General features: G+C 41.6%; 1 protein-coding gene across 2 annotated transcripts in view; it reads left to right on the top strand.

The window, feature by feature from the left end:
• Positions 1-5,806: 5,806 nt before the first annotated feature.
• Positions 5,807-23,683, top strand: part of STIM2 (stromal interaction molecule 2) — a 144,029-nt gene continuing 126,152 nt past the window's right edge. For both annotated transcript variants that reach the window (XM_032806620.2, XM_075066542.1), the window contains exon 1: positions 5,807-6,020. In XM_032806620.2, coding sequence (XP_032662511.1) covers positions 5,828-6,020 — 193 coding nt within the window. In that variant the 5' untranslated portion in view covers positions 5,807-5,827. The remainder of the gene's footprint in view (positions 6,021-23,683) is intronic.

Raw genomic sequence — 23,683 nt, 5'->3', positions numbered from 1 at the left:
AGCATCCAAATAAGAGAACTGATGGTGGTTTAACAACCTGCACAGCACCGCATAGTATTACTGTTAAAGCAATAGTTCATCAGGTGGATTGGTTTATGGTGCTGCTGACAGTTGAGCTGGGTACTGCATCTTCAAAGAATCAGGCTGATTTCGTCTTCAAGAGTCTTCAAGAGTGAGTACAGAACAGGAAGGGTTCAGAACATCTCTACTGCTGCTGCTTCCTAAGACCACTTTGGGATACCCGGAGAAGAACTCTGTGCTCTCCTTTTCAAGGACGTTATTGTCTCTGGTCTCATCTGAGCAATGAATGTATTCGGGACAGAAGAGAGATGCAGCTCATATAATAGAACTAGCAAAATAATATTATAATCCATTCAATGCAGCCCGCTGAATCCCCAGGCACAGAGATTTCCAGCAGCATCCATCAGTGGGGTTTTGGCTTGAGCGGCAGGTACCTCTTCAGGTAAGGTGGTTCCACTGGCCATTTCTGGCACCTTATCCGGAAGAATTGATGTATGAAGACAGACCTTCAGAAAGACAGTATCGGGGACATTCATCTGTCAGATCCAAAGAATAAGAATGCTGCTTACTCAGAACAAATCACCTGTGGAAATAGATGAAATATTATCTTATGAGGAGGGACTGGAACTGGCAGAGTTTGAGTCAGAATTAAGGAACATTTGTTCTCTAGTTGAAAATGTAGAGAATATAAGCCATCAAATGATGCTCTAGCCTTTCATGAATTAGTATCCCAAGTTTCAAAGATGTTAGATATTGCTTCTGTTTTTGTAGAGAAATCACATCCTGCAATCTTTTATATTTTGGGGGCACAGGCTATATAATGAACCACACTTCTGTTATTAGAGGGGCTTGCTTCAGACAGCAAAGGCAGTCTGGAAGACCTCCTCCACCACTCAGCCTCTGTCTAAGAAGACAGACAAATTACATCATTTCCTTCAAGAAGGACTTGCTACATTTCGTATTCATCTGCCTCCTAATTAGTTGGTGGTTGAAGTGGCACTTCACAAATCAAAAGTTGCACAAAATCACTCTACTGCATCAATAAAGAAGGGAAGAAAGTGGATAATTAAGAAGACAAATATTTTCTTCAGCGGCATTATACATGCACATTTCCAACTATGAAGTTGTCATGGCTAGGTACAAATACCATCTCTGGAGCAATATGTCCTCTTTTTCTTAATGCTCTTCCAGAGAAACACAAAAAATAATGCAATGCTGTTTTGGCTGAAGGACTGAATGTTGCTAAGCAACAATTGAGATCAACTTTTGACTCCTCAGATATTTCAGCAAGATCAGTAGCTTTGGCTGTCATTAAGGAGACACGGACGGTTAAGATCAGCGGGACTCCCTTGCAAAATAAAAATGAGGATTGTGGACGTTCCATTTGAAGGAGATGGTCTGTTTAGTGTTCAGCCTGATGAAATACTAGAGAAGATGAAAAATGTAAGCTCCACTGCTAGATCTTTAGGTTTCTTTAATACAGGGGAAAGGCCTTATTCGACTCCATTACATAAATATCAAATGCAGTCCGAGCTCCTTTGTGTCCTTCAGTTCATTACAATTATTAGAAAAGGTCATATCATTTCCACCCATTATACCCTACACCACCAGCTTCAACTGAGGCAGAAATTTAAACCTTACAATATTAAAGGGAAAGTTTCATGTTCATCTTCTATGTTTCCTCCAAGACATCTGCTTTGACACAGAGCTTTAAGCCAGTCCACTTGGACATTACTTATCCACAGTTTGGGTACCAGTCCCATTTTGATTATCAATTAGAGTTAATAATATTGGATAGATGGATTTTAGAAGTTTATTTCATGTGGTTTCATAATTTAATTCAGACCTTTCCCCCTAACAACCACCAGCTTCATATCTGGGCAGAGATCAAAGTCATCTCTCTTTGTTTAAAAAGGAGATTCAATCTCTACTACAGTTAGGTGTTACAGAGGTAGTTCCATGAGACTGCAGAGGAAATGGGTTTTACTTGTTTTCTACTCCCCCCCCCCCCCAAAAAAAAATAGGCCTTTGCTTTATGTTGGATTTAGAGAGATTGAACAGGTAGGCTGTATCTAGACTAGATAGTTTACAGCAGCACAGATATAGATGCAGTTGTGCCACTGTAAAATCTCTTGTGTAGCTGCTCTATGCCGAGCAGTGGCAACTATGCTGTGAACACTGCTACTTACGCCAGCAGAATTGATGTCACTCAGGAGGGGTGGGGTGTTTTTTCACACCCCTGGGTGACATAAGTTTTGCTGACATAAGTGGTAGTGTAGACATTGCCTTATATAAAGAAATTATGATTCTGCATGTTGTCTCTAACTTCTATAATACCTTCTCTTTCTCTCCAGGAGTGGTGTGTATCTCTGGAGCTCAATGATAAATATGTCCACATTTCTGTAAGGCCATGTCCTTGGAGGTATCTGCATTTCAGTGTTTAACAGGACCATTTTCAGTACAATGTCCTCCTTTATGAGTTGTGTACAGCACACAGGGTGTTTACAAAATGCCTGTGTGTTGTAGCAACATAGTTAAGAAAGCTGTGGACATATGTATCCTGCACCTAGAGGCCTGTCTAATAAAAATGTTGTCCAGGGAAGATATCTTAGTACACGTAAGTCAAATATGTTCACCAATTGTCAGTCTAGGAAGTCACATACATTGGGAAAAGTCCTGTCTAAATGCACTTAAAGGAGTCTTTTTTTGTAGAAGCCATATGGGACTTAACTGTGGAGAGAACTTTTCTCCCAGACGAGAGATATTAAAATAAACAGATATGTACATTGCCTCCACCAGTTACCAAGACAATTCTTTTCTTCCTCTGATTGCTGGGTCTGCTGGCATCATCCACAGCAGTGACTCCTTTTGCTTGTCTTCAGACGAGACCTTCAGCACTGGTTAGCAAAGAATTACACACCAGGTTTAGATAGTATGAATAAAAAAAAATTCCACAACAAGTGTTAAGCTCATTAATGTGGTGGACAGACAATTAAAGTGCAATGAAAGGTATACTTTTCAGTCCCCTTTAGACAATCTTCAAGGCTGTTTATAGGTCATGGACAAAAAAAAATTAAAAAAAGGTTTCTGTACAGACTCTCTAGATGGGTTAGATTAAGCATTTATGAATCTTATAAATTGTAGGCAGGGCTGGCTCCAGGCACCAGCCCAACAAGCAGATGCGGCCAAGGGGAAGGAGTGGCACATCTGGGTCTTCCGAATTGCCGCCGAAGACAAGCGGCAGTGGTAGAGCTGCAGATAATGATCGTGGGTTTTTTCTTTTTTTTTTCTTCCTTTTTGCTGCTTGGGGCGGCAAAAACCCTGGAGCCGGCCCTGATTGTAGGGATCATCCACTCCTCCAGGCAACAAAACTCATTCAACTAGATCAAAGGCAACTTGTATGGTTTTCTGTAGACATATTCCTCTGGTAGAAATGTATAGAGCAGCAACCTGGAGTTCTGGTTACACTTTTACTTAACATTATTGTTTAGATTCAGACTCTAGCTCTGATGCAAAATTGGGCAAGGCAGTTCTGCACTCCTTGTTTAACTAGAACTCTGGGTCTCATCATCCTGGATCAGAGTACTGCTTATTAATCTATCCCATGAATGGGAATATGAAAAGGACACTCAAAGGAAGAAATGAATGTTACTGATCTATAACTGAGGTCTTTTGAGATGGATCTGCATATTCACACTTCACCTCCACCTTTCCTCACTGCCCTGCAGTCCTACTTACCAAATGGTTGGGGTCAGAGGGGAAGGAACTAAAGCAGTGGAGCACTACAGTTCTAAACACTTGCCCTAGAACATCCAGAGCTCAGTGAGGGGAAGGCCAAGGGAGGTGTGTGGACACTCCAGTGACTACTGCTTGTACATTTTACCATTCAGGTTGCACCAGTCGGAGCACCCCATGACTGGCAGTATGTAGCGTCTATCTCAAAGAACCTCGGTTACAGGTAAGTAACCTGCATAGCCTCCTCAAAGGCAGGGATATTTTGAGAATTACTATTTTTAAAAAATATATTTTGTGTGTGTAAATATATTTGGAATATATTTCCCCCATCTATATGGCTTCACATTGTGCTATTTGCTGAAATGCTGTGTGTATGAATTATTCTATTTTTGCTTGAAATTAGAATATAAACACGGTACAGCAGGGACCACAGGCCTGGTCTTTAAAGGTCCTGGTTCTCTACGCTGTTACTTCAGTTGGAGTGAAGCGCCTTGAGCATCTTAACAGTTTGGTTTCCCTGTTGACTTCTTTGCTTGTACAGCACCGAGCACAGTGCAGGCCCAACCTACAGTAGGAGAATGTCTAGTTTTATCATTATCTATTGGCTGGTCCCCACGAAGAATGTGCCTGCTACTGCTTTTGTCTAGGGGAGTCAATCCTTCTGCTCAAGCATTACAGGCTCATGCTATTACTACACTAAGTCCTGGACCTGTTGAGGGCTCAATTTTGTTTTATATATTAGCTTTTGTGTGACCAAGCTTCAAATACCATTTAGCTCTATTAATTAGAATAGTCCGTACATATGTGACTTCCAGCATTTTCTTTTTTGTAAAATGTCTCACTTCTCTTAGAATAGAAAGCTCTCCTTTTATATCCTTTCTTCAGTGAAAAGTTGCTAAACCTATGTACACTTTAAAACCCTCAGTGAGTTAATTTAACACAAGCTTGATTGTGTGGCTCAGTGTTTTAATATGGATCACTAGAGCAACTGTTAATAGAGAGATTTTAAATCTCACTCCTACAACTCGCTGCCTGTGAAAAAACTGTTCAATTAAAGTGTACTTCTACTTGGGGTCCCTAATGGTGCTCTTGTCTCATTAATAAAACCCTAGACGTAGCCCTTTATGGCTGAATCATGAGCAGAACCCAGGCCCATGGCCTCTAATCCCTGTGCATTTTAGTTTCATGATCACATTCCCAAAGCCAGTGCAGAAGGTCTCAGACTCATTAATAGTATGTTAAATATATCTTAGTCCATCAAATAATCTTTCTATTTCCTTGCTTCTTGTGTGTGATCACAAACTGTCCCTATGGCCCATATAGCACTTTACACAAAATGTTACAATCTTTATATTCTTCAGCTGCCTTGGCTGTGCTTGATTTGTGCCAGGTCTTGCCAATGCTGCGTCCTACCCCCTCGCTTGTTCATAGTCCTGGCACCTCTGGGCTTGTTGCATCAGTTGTGAATGTAAGAAAATTGCAGGAGCCCCGGAACCCTTTTTCATTACGAGTTAAGCACTGAAAAAACGTTGTCCGTAACCATTTCCTCTCCCCTTCCCCCTGCTGCCTTCAGCAGGAGTCTCCTCCACCTGGCCTCCTGCCTGCAGCTGCCTTGTTGTTTTCCTCTCCTGGAACAGCCCCGGAGCCACCTGCGCTTCTCCCTCGTCCTTCCCTCTGCGGCCCCACCGCAGCTTCCTGTCCCCCTGGCTGGGGCAGCCCCGCTCCCCCTCTGCGTCCCTCGCAGAGCAGGGCCCCTGCAAAGCGCGCTCCTCCCGCCGGCTTCTGGCGCGCGCCCTTCGCTGCCTCCCTGCAGTGACAGTGACAGTGACGGGCCCGGGCCCCAGCCCGCCCCCTGAGCTAGCCCCGCCCCTTTGCCGGCGCCTCTCCCCGAGGAGTTATCGGGCACACTTGCGTGGTGACGTTTACCGCGCAGGCGCAGAGCCCCGGAAGCCCGCGGCGGGAGGCAGCGTGGGGCGCAGGGGGCGGGCGGAGCGCGACTCGGCTGCCGGAGCCGGGCGGGCGTGGAAGCGCCACAGCGGAGCCTGTTGCGGTCGCTGCAGCAGCGGCACCGATGAGCGGGGTCCGGGTCCCGAGCGGCGCCCCAGGGAGGCGGCTGGGGGCAGCAGGAGCCCCCGTCCCGGTCCTGTTGCTGCTGGGGCTGCTCCTGGCCGCCGCCGCGGGATGCGAGCAGGAGTCCGGGGACGTGGCCGTGGGCAGGAGAAGAGGCGGTGCCTCCGCAGCAGAGTCCCCGGCAGTGATGACAGGTAACAGCCTGGGAGGGAGCGTCCCCCGTGCGGAGACGGGGACCCCGGACAGGTTCCCCATTGGCCCCGGGCATAGCCTGGGACTGATCAACCGAGTCCCGTCCCGCCCCAGGGGAGACCGGCGGGGATCCAGCCGAGCCTCGTCCTACTCCTGGGGGACGAGCCGAGCCCCGTCCCGTCCAGCGTCTAGAGCCCAGCCAGACACGCTGCAGCCCCGGCGGGCGGGGGAGTGGGGAGAGGGTCTACGGGCTGCTTTCCTCTCTGCGGCCCCCGTCTCCCCTTGATTTGCAAACTCCGCCAGAGCTTGGCTGCGCTTGCGAGTCCCACCCCGAGTTCTGGTGAACCTTCCTTCACCCCAGCTGGGATGGACACTGCGGAGCCGCTGCTGCTCTCTGCAGAGAAGCCAGCTAGGTCTGCAGGGGACTGTCTGGGGCTGTTTTTTGGGATGTTGTTGCTTGTGAAAATGAGCAGCAGCAGCAATGCGGTATTGACTCTGCTGTGAGAGCTTAGCTGGCAGTCACAGGCTTCCCACTCATTAGCCCAGGGAAGCCCCCGGAAAAGAATCTGAAAGTGGATCTCCGCTAGATCTTGTTAAATTAATGATCTTATTAAGAACTGGAGTCCCTTCTCCTGTGATAGTCTCCTGTTGTGGATTGTTTTTGTGTGAATGGAAAGAGTATTTTGGAGGTTGGCTGGCTTGGAAGCTCTCTTCAGGTATAATGAGACGTCCCTCTTAATCATTTATTGTGTGTCTAGCTCCCAGGACATGGCTTGTATTAATGAGTTCCTAATTCCTCAGCAAAAAGGCACGTTCCTGGCATCTTTCACAGGGTGGAGGAGTCTTGGACACACACAAAGTGACTATTTAATTGTGCATTTATATCTATATTGGTGGGAAGGTTGCCAGAGAAACTAATTTAATTCCCACAAAATGCACTTGCAACACTAGTGTGCAGGTGATGGGTCAGAATGTGGGTGGCTTTAACAGAAGAATCATGAACAAATTTCTGTCTGTGTGCTATGAAAGGATCCCTAGGGTAATTTTTAATAGCTTCAGAGGGTGTGTGTGTGTGTGTGTATGTATGTGTATATTATGGAATCTGCACTGGCCCGTTAGACTCATACCAGAAAATGTGGCAGTGAATGACTCAGTAGAGCAGCAAAACAGCTTTGGGAAAATTAGATGGCCCTCAGAAGCCTAACGGACAAACTTGCAAGTATTTCCAATATTGCAAGCACAGTTGCCTGTAAAGCTGCCAAGGAGCCAGATGCTGCAATGAAAATCATGCCTTCCCTGGGTCCTGGATATGCTTGAGTGGAAAGCATTTGCTTCAGTTTAATATTTTTAAAATAATTAATGCACATATTCAGTTTTATCTCTATAGAGAGTAAAATGGTGGTACCATTGATTATTTGAAAACACAGATTATGATGAAACATTTAAAAGGAGTGTCCGTAAAACAGCCTTTTAATCTTAATATACATTTTTCATTAAGAATTTGGAAATATTGATATCAATAAAGTAACAAAGTACATCTGTTGAGATGCTTGTGTACATTTGAATAAACTATTCTAATATTTTTGAATGGTAAGGAGCTTATAGCAGTTGTGAAAATCCTTAGACTGTTGGTTTCTTAATTGCAATGGGACAGGATTTATACATAGATATTGTATTTAAAAGTGGTTAAAAGTAGAGTAGAGCTTTGGTGTGGGGTCACCAGGCTTAGAAAAGTCTAATCAGGAAAAGGAGTAAGAGGAAAACATTGTAAGGATGTAAGTCAAAAGAGGCAGGGCCGACCCACGACATTTTGGCACCTGAAGCAGGGAGCTCAAATGATGCTCCCATGCCCCCTCGCTTGGGCCAAAACTTTGAAACGTCTCAATTCTGCCTTCTTCCTGTTCTACTCGTCTTATGGTGCAGCTCTGCCACCTATCCCAATAAAGGAGAACTAACAACTTGAAATGCAAAAGCAGCAAAGAATCTTGTGGCACCTTATAGAATGACAGATGCTTTGGAGCATGAGCTTTCGTGGGTGAATACCCACTTCGTCAGATGCATGAAAACTTGAAATGCCTTGTTCAAAAATTTTAAGTAACATTTAACTTTTAAACAACTGAACAGCAAATGTAACTTTTCTTGTCTGCCTAGTAAACACTGGCATTTTTATCTGTTTGAATAATCAAAGTGGTGCTTTCCGTGCCTTCTTGGTTACAAAGATTTGAACTGCATCCTGGAGGTTCACAGTCCGGGCCAGCTCATGCTCTGTTGAGATGCTTGCAAGGTCAACCAGCCTCCTCTGTGTCATTGTGGAGCATAGGTGTGTTTTTATTAATTTCAGCTTGGGGAAGCTGCGTTCTCCACTGCAACTGTTAACAGGAAATGTTAGAAGTATGCACAGAGCAACAAAAGCATTTGGAAAAAGGGTGGTCATCTTATCTGTGTAAGTATATTCCAGAACAGCCTTTGGAGTTCATCCTGATGAAATGTATCTTGGCAGGGCTTTCAGTTCATCACCTAAATCACTCGCATCAATATTGCACATGTCGTCATGTGTCAACATTGTCTCTAGTGCCCTGCATTGCTGGTGTAGGTGGTCTTCGGGTATAGTGCGGAGTTTTGGAATATCATACAACATCCCAAATATACTACTGTGTTCCTTGAGCTTCTTGAAACATTCTTCAGCTGACTGAATTGCACAGTCTAGCACCTGGTTAAAGAATTCAACTTTGAATTGTTGTTTGGGGTCTCTTATGGGATTATCCCGTGCCTCATAATCAAAATGTCTTCTTTGATGACTCTTGTATTCTTGAATGGGTGCGAAAATAGCTTCAGTGTGAAGTCCCTCTGCCAACTTCTGCACTCTTCAGAACGTTTTGAAATCCCTCATCTGACTGGTAAGACTGTAGGTGTGACTTTGCTTTGTCCATTTGTTCCATTGCTCCAGATACATCAAGGTCAACGCCTTGGAGTCTCTTGCGTACAACGTTTATTTCACACTGTATGTCATGCCACAACACTAAGCCACACAGAAATTTGAAGTTATGTATGTTTCTGATGATTCCATTTCCCTCTGCCACTGTTCTCCCATGAACAGTTCCTGTCATAGCATTATCCTCCATAATGGCAACTATGGCATCATCTATCTTCCCAATTTGGTGTTTTATAGGCTTTATCCCCTCCACTTGACTTTCCCGTCATGTAGGGCTCAGTGGTTTCAGTGTCAGAGAAGATGTTCCCAGATGTTGCTTCAAAATTTGCCATCAGTGAGTTGATGCAGAGAAAAATACATAGATGCTTTGAATTACATTAAAAAATTCGAGTGCCTCACATAGAAAAAGCTGATGCTGCATCAGTGACCACCAAGTTCAGTGAATGAGAACTTACATGGACAAAACAAGCTTAGGGTTTAACTCTTGGGTCCGTGTCTGGCACTCTCTCATTTTTGCTTTCACAGTTTGGCACCATATATTGTAGCCTGACCTTCTCTGTTCAGCTTAATTTCCCGATATTTCAGGCTTTTTTAGAAGACTTTGTCATACCAGTTCCTGTGTTCATTCAATGTCATAATTCTAGAAAATGCTCTGACGTACCATTGCAAGGACATTTTCGATGTTGTTGTATACAACGCACCGTAAGTCATTTCATGTCAAGTGTGCAGTCTAGCAAATAACAGAGTGAATATCTTGCATGACTTCAGGTCTTCTGCATGTCTTCTGATTGATTTTAGTTTGCCGAGTAACGATATGATTCTCATTTTGAATGTTTTCATGTAGTTGGAGTTGTTTGTAATTTCTTGGGTGGTGACTCTTCTTAGATGCGCCTGGAGTACAGCATCAAACTCAGCCATCAGCTCCACAATTTTAAGGAAGTTTCTATTGTTTGGCACATACAGCTGATCTGAAGTGCCACGCAATGCTAGGTTTTGGGTAGCAAGAATTCTCACAATGATGATGAGCCTTTTCAGAACATTTTGCCAGTAAAGAGACTCGGATGCAGTCTTCTCTAGATACTGATCATCTGTGGTGACCTTTAACCTTAGTCTCATCTCAAGCTCTTTCCACCTATGGAATGCTCTCTGGTGATTTGCTGCCTTCTCATGGCATGCCAGATTTCTAGCCAGATTTTTCCAGTCCTTTATTCGTGTAGAACCCAATGTGGCTAGAACATTAGACTGGAAGAGTTTGCAACAAAAACAGTATACAGCTTTCTGGGTTTTTGAGTACATAAGTCATGGCGTCTCCACTTTGTCACCATTGGGGATTTCACACCAGTAATGTGTTGGATGGAAACTCCTATTGTCATTGTCTTTGGGGAACATGAAGTTTTTCACTTGCTGTACCCATGCAGTACAAGGAAGTCCCTCAGGCTACTGCTCAAGTGGGTCCACAGTCCTGGATCATCTAGACTTAAGGAACCAAACTCAGCAGCAGCTGTTTTTTGTACCTGCACCACACACTTCTCTGATCTACACTTTTCTTCAGGAATGTACATGGTTACATCCATTTGAGATGGAGATATGGATGCTGCAGTAGCTGCCAGGTCACCTGCACTCTGACTAACTGGAAGATCAATCATCTCCTCACCACTCACATCCTCACTGGGACCGGAAGGCTCACCGTGAACATTTGTCTGTGTATCTCAGGAGAGTTCCTTCCTGCTTAGATAGAAAAGCTTCCTTTGCTTTTTTTCTTTTTCTGAATGCTGCCCAGAGGGACATTTTCTTCTTTCGCTCATGACTGCTGTTCTGTGCCAGCTGTAGTGGCTCTCAACACTCAACTGAAGGGGACAAATAAGCAGGCTGGTAGCAGGGCCTGAGTGAGGGAAGATATCAGGGTCTTAAGTGCCTAACTGGCTCCTACTACTTCAGCTGACTGCCTGTTCTCCTCATGTGGGTTCAGGGAAGTAGCAGGAAACAGGAAGCTCCCCGAGAAGCTGGTGTTAATCAGTCCAGGCTCCTTGGGATGCTAGAGAGGTACATAAGAGGCTCCTCCTCCTCTCTCTCCCTGCAGCTCCTGCTGCTTTCTGTTGTTCCCTCTCACGTTTTCACCTGTCTGTTATGTCTTTTGTGCCCTCCTTCCCCCAGCACAGCACTTCACCATTTCTGTGCATCTAGAGCAGAGAGAATACATATGTATCAGTCGCAGACACAGTTTTCTACACTCTAGGTCCTAGTGGTGCACCCACAGAGTCTGGCACCTGAGGTGGCTGCCTGAGTTTACCTCCTGGTAAGGCCAATCCTGAAAAGAGTTTAAATAACTTACCAGTGTAAAGACTGTTAATGTTAAATGAAACAGTATTCTTGGTTCCCTGAGATAAAATTGTTAAATTTCTGTGAGTAAGATCTTAATGAATCTCTTAATGATAAGAATGACCTGAGGGTTAAAAAATGCAGGCTCATCTACAATCTTTGAAATCTATAATTGATATCCTGAGTGACTCCTGCGATGCAGGGAAGTGAGGCAGCACAGTCTAGTGAACTGAACTTGGATTTGGGCAATGGGCAGTCCTGAATTCCAGTCCTAGCTGTTCTGTTGACTTGCTGTGTAGCATTGGGCAAGTCACTTTTATCTTTTTCCCTGTCTGTAAATTTGGGATCATACCTCAGAAGGGCGTTGTGAGGATTTGATGTTTGTAGTGTGTTATATAGTGGTGGTTGTTGGTATTAGTAAACAGTTCAGAGGTAGGATACTGTGATTTATATTGATGCTGCTGTCTGTATTTCATCATCTTTACAGACCAGATGAGTTGGTTTTTCAAGTGTGGATTCATATGAAATATAATCACAGAGACCTGTTCTGATTTTATGTGGACTGTAAATGCTATCTTTAATCATCATACAACATTTTAATATCTTTATAGCTTTTTCTCTTGTGGGGTAAGAAATCTTACTTCATAGCACTATGTGTATTTAAGGTGCTCTGAGTGATTTTTTTTTAATGGATTTTTTTTGTTTATGCATCTTCCACATTTGAAATATCTCAGGCAAAGTGCAAGCTGCTATACTTGCTAACTATGTATTTTTTTAAAGCATTATGTATAGCATCATTATATATAACATCATTATATTTATGGATGGCTTTGTGGACGCCCACCTCACTGTCCTTCCGTCTATCCAAAATACTACCATATAAACAATTCCCTGGCTTGCTATTTTATCTCCAGCAATTTTTCAAATCACTTAACTGTTTAGCATCAGTCAAGTTCCGTGGCCTTCCCTTCAAAGCCCTACACAGCCTGCCCTCCCATCTACCTTTTTTCATTTTCTTTCTATTATTTCACTCTGCAAAAAATGTACATCTTCATTACTACTTTATCCTACTTGAGTGCCTATGCCGTCGTCTTTGAGACTCCCTACACTTGAGTCACTTCTCCGACCTTGATTATCATGGCTCTATCCTCATTCTGTAAATTTTTCCTTAACACAGGTGATTCCAAAGCATTCTGTGGGTTATGATTATTCCACAGAAAAGTGTTATCAAACTAGACTATGCTGATTTGTTCATTTACTTTAACAGTATATACAATTTAACTTCTGAGCTTGGAGAATTATTGAAAAGACTTCTTCTTTTCTCTCTCCCAGAAGTTTTTGAAAAAATTACTGAGGTCTTCTATCTGTCTCAGAGCATCTCTGCAAAAATATAATTAATATTTTTTTGTACTGTTTTTCTTACTCAAGGGTTTTCAGACTGGGGGTCGGGACCCCTCAGGGGGTCGTGAGGTTATTACATGGGGGGTTGTGAGATGTCAGGCTCCACCCCAAACCTCGCTGTGCCTCCAGCATTTATAATAGTGTTAAATACATAAAGTGTTTTTAATGTATAAGGGGGGGGGGTCGCACTCAAAGTCTTGCTATGTGAAAGGGATCCCCAATACAAAAGTCTAAGAACCCCTGTTCTAACTTGTAGAGATCTTGAAAATGACTCACTAATTTCAATTGAGGGATTCAAAATTAGAGCATTCCAAGAAAAAAATCTCCTTCTTAAGAAACAGTTGCTTACTGCAGACCTGTCCTTGAAAGGATTACTTCACCTAATTTTTTGTAGGGAATTATAGAATAGAAGCTAAACACGGAAAAAATATCCCTGTCAGTGCCAAGTTGTTTACCATGCTATAGTTTTGTTTTGTTTTTGTTTTTGTTTTGTTTTTGTATAGTGGTAATATGTAGTAAATCCAAACTTGGATCTGGCCTGCGCTGTATTAACACATAACAGAGGGATCATCTCTGTTATGAAGAGTTTACAATCTAAGTATAACTCAACCAATGGATACAGCATGCAGATGAGAACCCTGTAATTGCCAGGGTTGCCTCTGGAGCCTTTTTACAAAGTTGATGTTACATTAGTTGCCTCCGGTCATCAAGTACAGAAGCTGATTTAAATGATAGGTTACGTACCACAGTTAGCAGTTCTGCTATTTCATATTTGACTTCCTTCAGAAATTTTGGGTGAATATCATCTGGTCCTGGTGACTACTGTTAAATATATTTTTGTTCCAAAATCTCCTCTATTGACACCTCAGTCTGGAGCAGTTCTTCAGAATTGTCACCTAAAAGAATGGCTCAGGTGTGAGAATCTCCTTCAAACCCTCTGCAGTGAAAACCAATGGAAATAATTCATTTAGCTCATCTGCAATGGTCTTGTCTTCCTTGAGTGCTCTGTTAACATCTGTCATCCAGTGTACCCACTGATTGTTTGGCGTTCTGCCTGCTTCTGATGTACCAAATAACAATTTTGCTGTTTTGTCTTTTGCTAATTGCTTTTTACATTCTTTTTACACTTGACTTGCCAGAATTTAGGCAAGTCAAGTGTAATAGGCAATAAGGTTTGACTTCCAATTTTAAAGGATATCTTTTTGTCTCTAACATAATCTTTTACTCTGTTTAGCCATGATGGCATTTTTGACCCCTTTCCTGATGCTGATGCTGATGATTATTATTTTTATTATTTTTTATTTCGAGTATACATTGTTTCCCTGCAGCTTGTAGGCATTTTACTCTTGTGACTATTCCTTTTAATTTCCATTTAACTAGCATCCTCATTATTGTATAGTTCTGGTTTTTGAAGTTAAATGCTACTATGGTTGGGTTCTTTTCAGCTATATTCCGTTCTTGTACTAGATCTTGTTACTTGGGACTAAATCAAGAATTGCCTCTCCCTGTGTGGGTTCTAGGACTAGCTGCTCAAAGAAGCAGTCATTAATAGTGTCTAGATATTTTACTCTGCATCCTGTCCTGAGGGGACATGTACCCAGTCAATGTGTGGATAGTTGAAATCTCCCACTGTTATAGAATTTTCTATTTTTTGTAGCCTTTCTAATCTCTCTGAGCAATTCACAATCACTGTCAATATCCTGATCAGGTGGTGGTTAGTATAGTCTGACTGCTATGCTCTTATTATTGAAGCATGGAATTTCTATCCATAGAGATTCTGTGGTCCAGTTTGATTAATGTAATACTTTTTAAATTATATTTGAGTCTAAACATCTGTCTCATATAGTGCTACTCCCACACTACGCTGTCATTCCCACTTATTTTGTACTCTAGTATTACTGTATCCCATTGATTATCATTGTTCCACCAGATTTCTCTGATACCTGTTATGTCAATATCCTCATTTAATACCTGGCACTCAAATTCAGTATTTAGACTCCTAGTATTTGCGTACAAGCTCTTATAAAATTTGGCAATATTAAGTTGTCTGCTTTCATGTGATGTAATTGACTTTTGATTTGTTTCTCTTCAGATCCTACTTGTACTTTATCAACTTCTATTTCCTCTTTACAAGATATAGAGAATTCGTTTTAATAAATCCTTCCCAAGGGATGTGTGTGTTCAAACTCTGTGCTCCTCTGCACTAGTCAGCTTCCCCCAGCCCTTCATTAAGATAATTTTATTTATGTGCTGCTCTACCCCTGCAGATGAGCTCATGAAGAATATGCAGAAACATACACCTTGTTAAACTAGGTGTTTCAGATTGTGTCTGTACTTTGAGTTGAGCAATCAGTAGCCAGGGAATCTGTATAGCTAAGCTTTTGCAGAGCCCAAGTATAAACAAGATTGGTGTAATTTACACTGGGTGAGTTTTCTCCTGCTTGATACAGGGGTAAGCTCAATTGGTGCAATTCATTGCTACTTTTGTCTATATTTGGGGTTTGCACTGATACAGTTACACAGGCTGTTGGCTAGCAACTGTTGAATCCCAGCTGTGGAGTAGGGCTTGAATATAGAATTAACTAAGGTTTCTTTGTCCATAGTTGAGCATTTCCTAAGACTTCCTTTCAGAAGCTTCATATCTTGAGTCTTCTACTATTTTTATTGTAATAGTACTCTAAATGCCATACCCCTGGTTGAGGCAAGCTTTGTTTCATGCAGGGGTGTTCCTTAGGGACCACTGGTGATCAGCGAACATTGTCGAGTGACAGGATGCTGACTCTTGTTTTCTTCTGTTGCATTTCATTACAGAGAGCTGAAGATACGTTGCATGGAAAGTAATGTGAAAGTATTTAAAGAATGGCTTCCCTTGTCACAGAGAAGTGTTTCAGTCATAAGTGAGAGTAGGGTGATCCATGTTATCTTGAACGCGAGAGGACATACTGGCAAGTCTACCTGCATACTTGGCTGTGGTCAACACTACGGAAGACACTCTTCTTTCTTAATACTTCCTATGTATATTGAAAATAGTAATATTTAAACTACTAAAAGTTAGTGTCCTTTTGATCAGTTTCACTTACTGAGCTGTAATCCTGTGTCCTTTTTGACTTAACATATCTTTGTTCTGTAGATACATTTTAGGGAAAAAGAGATGGGTTATATGACTTATTCTAAGCAGCTGCCATGTAAAGTATGAGGCATAAAAGTGATGGCTTGCAAGATGGTACAGTTTTTATTGCCATGAGTTGGGGTGGAGCCATGAGTGAATGATTGAGATCTTCTCAAACTTAAAGACAAGAAAAAAAGTGTAATATTCCAAATAAAATTGTTTATGCCATATTTGTTGACTCTAACAGTCTTAGTTTTATGCAATATTTGTCCTTTTTTCTGTGTCCTTTTGCTTTCCCCCTTTTAAAACTAATTTCTATGGGAATAATGCCATCATTGGTATGAAAGGAGTTTAGTGACGTCCACAACTGTGGCATAAAGTTATGTAATAGCTCTAAAATTATTTTAAAATATAGGGATCTGTGTAATGTTTATAGTATATAGCATAAGTATATAAACCCTACATACAGTCCTTAAAAACAAAATACACCCCAGTGTGTAGAATATAGGATTTAAGTTTCAAGTTATGTAAAATGAACTTCTCTCATACTAAAGGCAAAAGTGTTTCCATAGTAACTAATATATTTCAGAGGGATAGAAAAAAGGGGGGAAGTGAATAAAATGAATACACATGGTTGGAATTGCTCGTGGCATAAATAAAATGTGATGATGTTGAGGTACTATAGAGTTTTTATTGTATGATTCACTTTTGACTAATATGAGCACCCCAGACTCATAGCAGTAATTTGTATCGCCTCACAATATCAAATTCTCAGTTTTTGTCATTACCCTTTCCTCCTTCCCAGTACTTTCTTCCTCCATTCCATCGCTCCCAGAAAGGCAGTACCACACAGATGAATGTGAAAGGAATAATTAAAATTATGTGCAAAACACGGGAAGCTACTCTTTGGTTTAGAGTAAAATCTGTATCTGTGAAGTGGGAGGCAGTGTTGTCAGAATAACTGAGAGTTTAAAAAAAAAGGAGGGGGAGGGAAGGGACTTTATCTCCTCCTGAAGCCCCTTTACCGTGGTGTATAAGGGCTATAAACAGCCCACAACGTGCTGGGGAGAATTTCTCTAATGCAGATTATACACTGGGCTTCTATAGGTGGACCTTTGCTGTTCCCCCTGCAAGTCCTGGCTGTAGGAAGTGAAGCTCAGGGTGGAAGGTGTCTGGCTGGGTGCCGTGCCAGTGACCGTTCTGGCTTGTGTGGCACTCAGAGTAGTCATCAAGACTGACTCACCATGGCTGATGTAGCCTACTCACCAGCCCAGAATTTGGTCGGTGCAAAGATAACTTAAACCTACTTTGGCCACCTCTTTTCCTTCAGGTTGTGCCTTCTTTGCTATGCCACTCAAAAGCATTTAAAAAAAATCCTTTGTACTCTTTCCAATTAAAATTAATACCCAAATTGTGGGTGTTCTGTGTTTTTGGTCCCTATGGTTAATTATTTATAGGAAAATTGCTTTTCTTCCGCTCACCCTCCGAAACTGAGGGACAGATGATACGTTTTCTGATGCCATTAATGCTTTATGTTCCAAAAAGTTAGTCTTGCATCTGTGTTGTAGAAGTGTAAGACTGGAAGGTACCTTGAGAGGTCAAGTCTAATCCCATGTGCTGAAGCAGGACCAGGTAAACCTAGACTGTATCTGGGAGGTGTTTGGAGGTTTTTATGAACAGGTAGACAAAGATGGGGAATCCACAGCCTCCCTCAGAAGCCTGTTCAAGTACTTCACTATTATAGTTAGAAATCTTTAATATCTAGCTTAAACCTCCTTTGCTGCAGTTTAAGCCCATTACTATTTGTCCTACCTTCAGTGGACACAGAGAACAATTAGAGAGTCAGAGTGGGGGAGGTAATATTTTTATTGGACCAACTTCTGTTGGTGAGAGAGACAAGCTTTCAAGCCACGCAGAGCTCTTTTTAGTCCAATAAGATACTACCTCACCTACCTTGTGTCCCTAATGTCCTGGGGCTGCCATGGCTACAACTACGCTGCATAGACAGTAAGAACAATTAATCACTCTCCTCTTTATAAGAGCCCTTAATATGTTTGAAGACTGTATGACTAAGACTAAGGTGCCCTCTTAGTCTTCTTTTCTCAAGACTAACCATGCCCACTTTCTAAACTATCATTTCTGTTGCTCTCTGGAGTTTCTCCAGTTGGTCCGTGTCCTTCTTAAAGTGTGGCACCCAGAACTGGATGGAGTACTCCAACTGAGACTTCACCAGTGTTGAGTAGAATGGGACAATTAGCTCCTGCGTCTTACGTACGACAGTTCTGTTAATATACTCCAGAACTTTTTTAGATAAAGAGAAGAGTCAAATTACTGGAATTTAATAAGCACATATGCTAATGTTGCTCACAGATTTATGAGGATAGTCTTCCCATTTCAGTCATATGACTAAGGACTAAATTATAGTAGCATTGTGTTATTAAACTTGAACATAGCCTTGAGATTTAAGTATCCTCCATCTGGGACCTATATATACTTGAGAAGCAGAAAGCAAATTTTCATGTAATTTTTTTTTAAATAACTTTATTAAGACCATTCAGATTTGTCGGCAGTACCTGTAGCAATTTCCACCAGTCTGGTTTTAGCACAGAAGTTGTGATAGTATGCACTAACTACGTTTGGGACTTCTGTGATGCTTCAATTTTACATTCTGTTTGTTTTATAGCAAGAACTGTGCCTATGCCAGATTTGCTAGGAAGTTTCTAAAATGATTTCACTGTCCAGTGTGTGCTAAAATTATTTTGAGTTTTTTATGGGGGCATCAAAAGGCAGTTGATTTTCTGCATCTGTTATGTCCTCATCTGAAGAAAAGAGAGGATGAGAAATTGTTGCTGGTAGATTAATCTCTAGTAACAGTTTATCAGCGAAGATCCTTGGAGGTAACCACTTCATAAACTGTTAGATTAGTCTCTCTCTTTCTCCTCTCTCATATATATCATTTGGAAATACCACTGCTAAATATTGCAACTGCTTGCAGTATCTTTGGGGGCCATTCTGTATTAAGTTAATGACTGGTTTATGTACCACTGTAGGGCAGGGATTGTATGCAACTTCAGTGGAGAGGATTATCGGAGGTCCTTCAGCAACTAAATTCCAGATCTGAGGAGGAGTGACTTAGGCAAATCACTGAGGCTGTGGACAGCTCCAGAGAGTTATTGCTCCCTGGAGAGGCTTACATATACTGGTTTAAACTGGATTTTCGGAGATGTGCAGACAAAGACAGGGTTTTTGGTATACAGAGGCTGAATTTGATGCAACTCAGTGCCGCCTTTTGATTCAGTGGGCAGAAACTTCTATCCATGAGAGGACCCAACCTTAACCACTGGTGTTGGACCCCAGTTAGACCTGCTGTGAGAAAATCACAGTGAGGTGCAAGCCCAAACCCCCAGTCTGGAAGGAGAAAGACATGGGGACGTTGCCTGAGAGGTGATGACTGATAGTCTGAAACCTTAAGTGGGTGCCTTTGAAGGACCACAGGAGGGATGTAAATGCAGTTACTTCTGAAATTGTGACTCACATTTTTCAGTTTTGTGTATTAATAAAATGAAGAGCAAAAATGACGTGAAAGAAATTATACTGTTGATGTAAACAAGCTAAAGCTAATTTGTAGATTAGTTTGACATTTGTTTCAAAATCATGTTGATACAGGAGTTCCCCTTTCTTGTAGCTTTACAGTCATTCCCTAATTGCTATCAAAAGGGCTGCAAGACAATTTTTATTATTTCTAACTTGCAACTTTTATTTGAGTTACAGGGATGATGGGGAGGGGATAAAACTTAGAAGTGTGAATTCATTAGGCAAAATAAATAGCTAATGGTTTGAGTGTGAAGCACGGCTTCCTGTTTCTATATAGAGTTCTCAAATTTATCTTAATTAATGGTAGCCATCTTGGAGTGTCTTATTTTTTGTCTTCTTACATTATGAGATATAGAAAAAGCCTTCACATGTTGTTCTCCTTGTGACTTTGGAACTAAAAATCATGTTAAGTAGGTGCATCAGAACAGGTAACACTTGGCCAGTGCACATCTTTAATTAGTATTTGTCTTTTGAGGCATATAATTTAGCAATTAGATTGTGGAACATTGCCACCTACCAGATCTCTTATCTCCTGCCCAGTTCAAATTTACAACAAATTTACACTCACCAAAGTGAAACTGCACAGCCATAGAGGGTATTGTAGTTATTGAGCTATTTAAACCTAATCTTGTTGACTGAAGCATGAATAAAGTTCCACTGCCTCCCAAGCATATCAGTGTTTGTTACTTGAAATACACCAAGTAAAATAAAACTCACAGAGAATGCAAGAATATGTTTTTGTTTTTAAACAAACAATTTCTGAAAATGCATTCACTGTAGTGTCTCTTAATTTGGTTGTGTTGCCGGATTGATGAGACGTAGTTTCAGTATCTCTTCCAAGTCTCTTTCCTTGCCTCTGTTTAGAGACAGAATTGGGCACATATAGGGGGAGAGTAGGACTAGGTAACATATGAAGGTGTTGGGAACGGGAAGAGAACACACAGGAGGAAAGCTTGTTGAGAGAGAGAGTTTGGGAGACTTTTGATCGAGGCAGAAAGTTAAATCATGGAGCCTGCAAGTTTCGGTACTAGGACTGGTGTTTTAATGTATTGGATCTGAAAAAAGGGTGAATACTGAGGGTCTAAATTTGCAGAAGACTGAATTAATTAGATGTCTCAAGACCACTGAGAACTGAAGAACTTCTGAGAGACCTAACCAAGGAAGATGAATGGAGAAAACAGTGACAGATACAATTTAGTGTTGGCACATGCAAAGGAATGGATGTTGAAGGGAATAACTTGAACTATATGGACACCTTTCTGGGTTTTAAATTAACTGTCACCTGTTTGTGGAGCGCTCTGTGTAGCGGTGGTATAAAAATATTAGCATATATGAGAATGGTATGGAAAGAAAATATTATAATCCCACTCTTAAATCGGTGATACGACTCCATTTGGAGACAGTCTTCAGTTCTAGTTACCCAGTGTCAAAAAGGTTTTAATAGGAATAAAGGAGATTCAGGGAATGGCAACAAGAATGATTAGGAGCATAGAAAAGTCTCATATGAAGAGAAATTGAAAAGACTGATTGACATGCATCTGACAAAGTGGGTATTCACCCACGAAAGCTTATGCTCCAATACTTCTGTTAAGTCTGTAAGGTGCCACAGGACTCTTTGTCGCTTTTTATAGATCCAGTCTAACACGGCTATCCCTCTGATACTTGAAAAGACTGGGATTGTTTAATTTAGACACATTCAAGGGGACGTGATAAAAGTATAGAAAATAACTGGAATTCTAGTCATTCTTCTTTTAAAAGAACAAGAGTACATTCATAAACTTCATCTGACATGACCTTGAAAGGTACCATTCAAAACTGTTAGAAGGAAATACTATTCCACACAATGCACTTACCCCATGGCAATGGGATCTTCATGCTAACAAGGCCAGGAGTTCAGAAGAACTTTTTAAAAAGGGCTAGGCAGTTATATAAAAACAGTATATGATTTATAATGTTTTGGAAAAAACCCTAGCTTTGGATTAATATAAATCTTCATGCTTCAGGGTTTAAGCCAGTTTCTCACCAGTCATCACAGTTAACCATCTGCTGTAGGGGTAAAGGAACACATATACTCATTCACCCCAAAACACAAATATTGTGTATGACAGTGTCATGGGTAGTGTTTCAAAATCTCAAATTGTTGGGTACTGCATTGGGAAAGTATTAAGTAGGGGCAAATACTTGTTAATGCCCTAAGAGAGTTCTCCTGAACTCTTTGAAACTGTTACTGTGTGTTTGCACTAATATATACCCATATATTTTCTGTATCAGCACATATATTTTAATGTCAAAGTGCTATACAAAACCAACCTTCACTCCCCATTTATCATCTCTATAATTGTAGACTTCACTCGAGACAAGAGACTGTCATTCACTTCCTGACTTCTGTTTTCCTTCCTCAGTGCTCTGTTGGTGGTATTGTACAAATATCTCAAATGAGTAACTGTGTGGAGGATTAAATAGGGGAAGGCAAAAATGGTGCTGTAAATTGCTGTGACAGGGTCTTGCGCTGTAACTTGTGTGCTGTGATGAATGGTTTATGGATGTCATTGCTAATAGAGTGGAGTTTTGAAGTAGATAGTTGGCAAAGTTGTTCAGCGGCGCCAATAATTTTGTAAGTGTGATTTGGTTTAGCTAATGTTATCAAATTTTGTGCACTTTATGACGTTGCACTCTATATGATTTTATGAAATATGCTAATATAACTGGAATATGCTTCATGCAAAAGGTCTCTTGTAAGGTTTCATTGCAAAGCTTATACTCTACTGAGTGTGATTATCATCCTATTTGTATAAATGTATCACTCTTGTATGTGAAACTAGAAATATGAAATATAACTCTGAGGGCCTATTGTAATTATGCAAAGTGTGGGCCATTAATGATGGTTTGGAATCTTGATGACTCCCATTAACCAGACAATTGACCACAAATGGCTCTGTTGTACCTGCAAGTCTTCCTGTATATGTGTGCTGGCAAGTGGGTAATGGAGTCTTAGTGACATGTGATCATGTCACCTGAACTGGAATCCATCTTTAACCTGGTGCTTTTCCATGGGGAGGGGAACCACCCAGAGGGACAAAAGATTCCGGCCTTATTCAAAAGATATATAAGTGGGTAGAACAGAGAAAAGGGAGAGCCATCATGAAAGAATCCCGTAGCTGCCACCTGAGCTGGAACAAAAGCTGTACAAGGGGAAAGAATTGTGCCCAGGTCTGGAAGTTGTCCAGGCTAAGGAAAAAACTTACGGAAGCATCTCTAAGGGTGAGATGATCTGTATTAGATTTGCGTGTTTTATTTTATTTTCCTTGGTGACTTACTTTCTTCTGTCTGTTACTACTTTGAACCATTTGAATCCTACTTCCTGTATTTAATAAAATCACTTTTTACTTATTAACTCGGGATATGTATTAATACCTGGGGGAAGGGGGCAAATACCTGTGCATATCGGTGTTATAGAGGGTGAACAATTTATGAGTTTACCCAGTGTAAGCTTTATACAGGGTAAAATGGATTTATTTGGGTTTAGACCCCACTGGGAGTTGGGCATCTGAGTGTTTAAAGATAAGAACACTTCTGTAGCTGCTTTCAATGAAGCCTGCAGCTTTGGGGCAAGTAATTCAGACCCTAGGTCTGTGTTCGAATAGACGGATGTGTCTGGCTCAGCAAGACAGGGTGCTGGGGTCTCGAGCTTGGCAGGAAAAGCAGGGGCAGAAGCAGTCTTGACACATCAGGTGGCAGCTCCCCAGGGGTTTCTGTGATTCAACCTGTCACACACTGGCTTAGTGTTGATTGGCACATTTTAAACAAATCTAAATAAAGTGTTAGTTTCCTTGTCACATGATGACTGGCCCTTTAAAAGGGAGCTGCGTCAAGCCCCCCCCCCCGTGACAAGCATAGCTTGCCTCTCCAGGTGGAGAAAATGAGCAAATTTGCATTACAGGCAAGTCATCTAGCAAATCAGACCTTCTGCAATGGAGATAAGAGAAGTCGTCTGGGGAGAGCTGAAGCAAAGATTCAAATAGGAAGAAGCCCTGGAAGTTGCTGCTTGATAAAGAGCGGGGAGAGACTCCATGAGTTGCTCTACAGCACTCAGGCAGAGGGCCTAGTGGTGCAAGCCTGCAGGGAGTATGAGCCAGTTAAGAAGGCTGGAATGTGGAGAGAGAGTCTGCTGGAAGAAAGACTTGGCAGACAGGACTAAGAACCCTGCACAAAGACCAAGGGTGTTGTGAGCCAGCTAGGAACACAGAGTGGGAGTTCTTGTGTTTACTTGTCAACTTAGTTAATAAACCCAGACCCCAAGAAAGGGTGTT

The sequence above is a fragment of the Chelonoidis abingdonii genome, chromosome 5 (genome assembly GCF_003597395.2).
Source record: "Chelonoidis abingdonii isolate Lonesome George chromosome 5, CheloAbing_2.0, whole genome shotgun sequence".
In the NCBI taxonomy this organism is placed as follows: domain Eukaryota; kingdom Metazoa; phylum Chordata; order Testudines; family Testudinidae; genus Chelonoidis; species Chelonoidis abingdonii.
The sequence above is the reverse complement of the archived record's forward strand: the minus strand, read 5'-3'. Positions and strand labels throughout refer to the sequence as shown.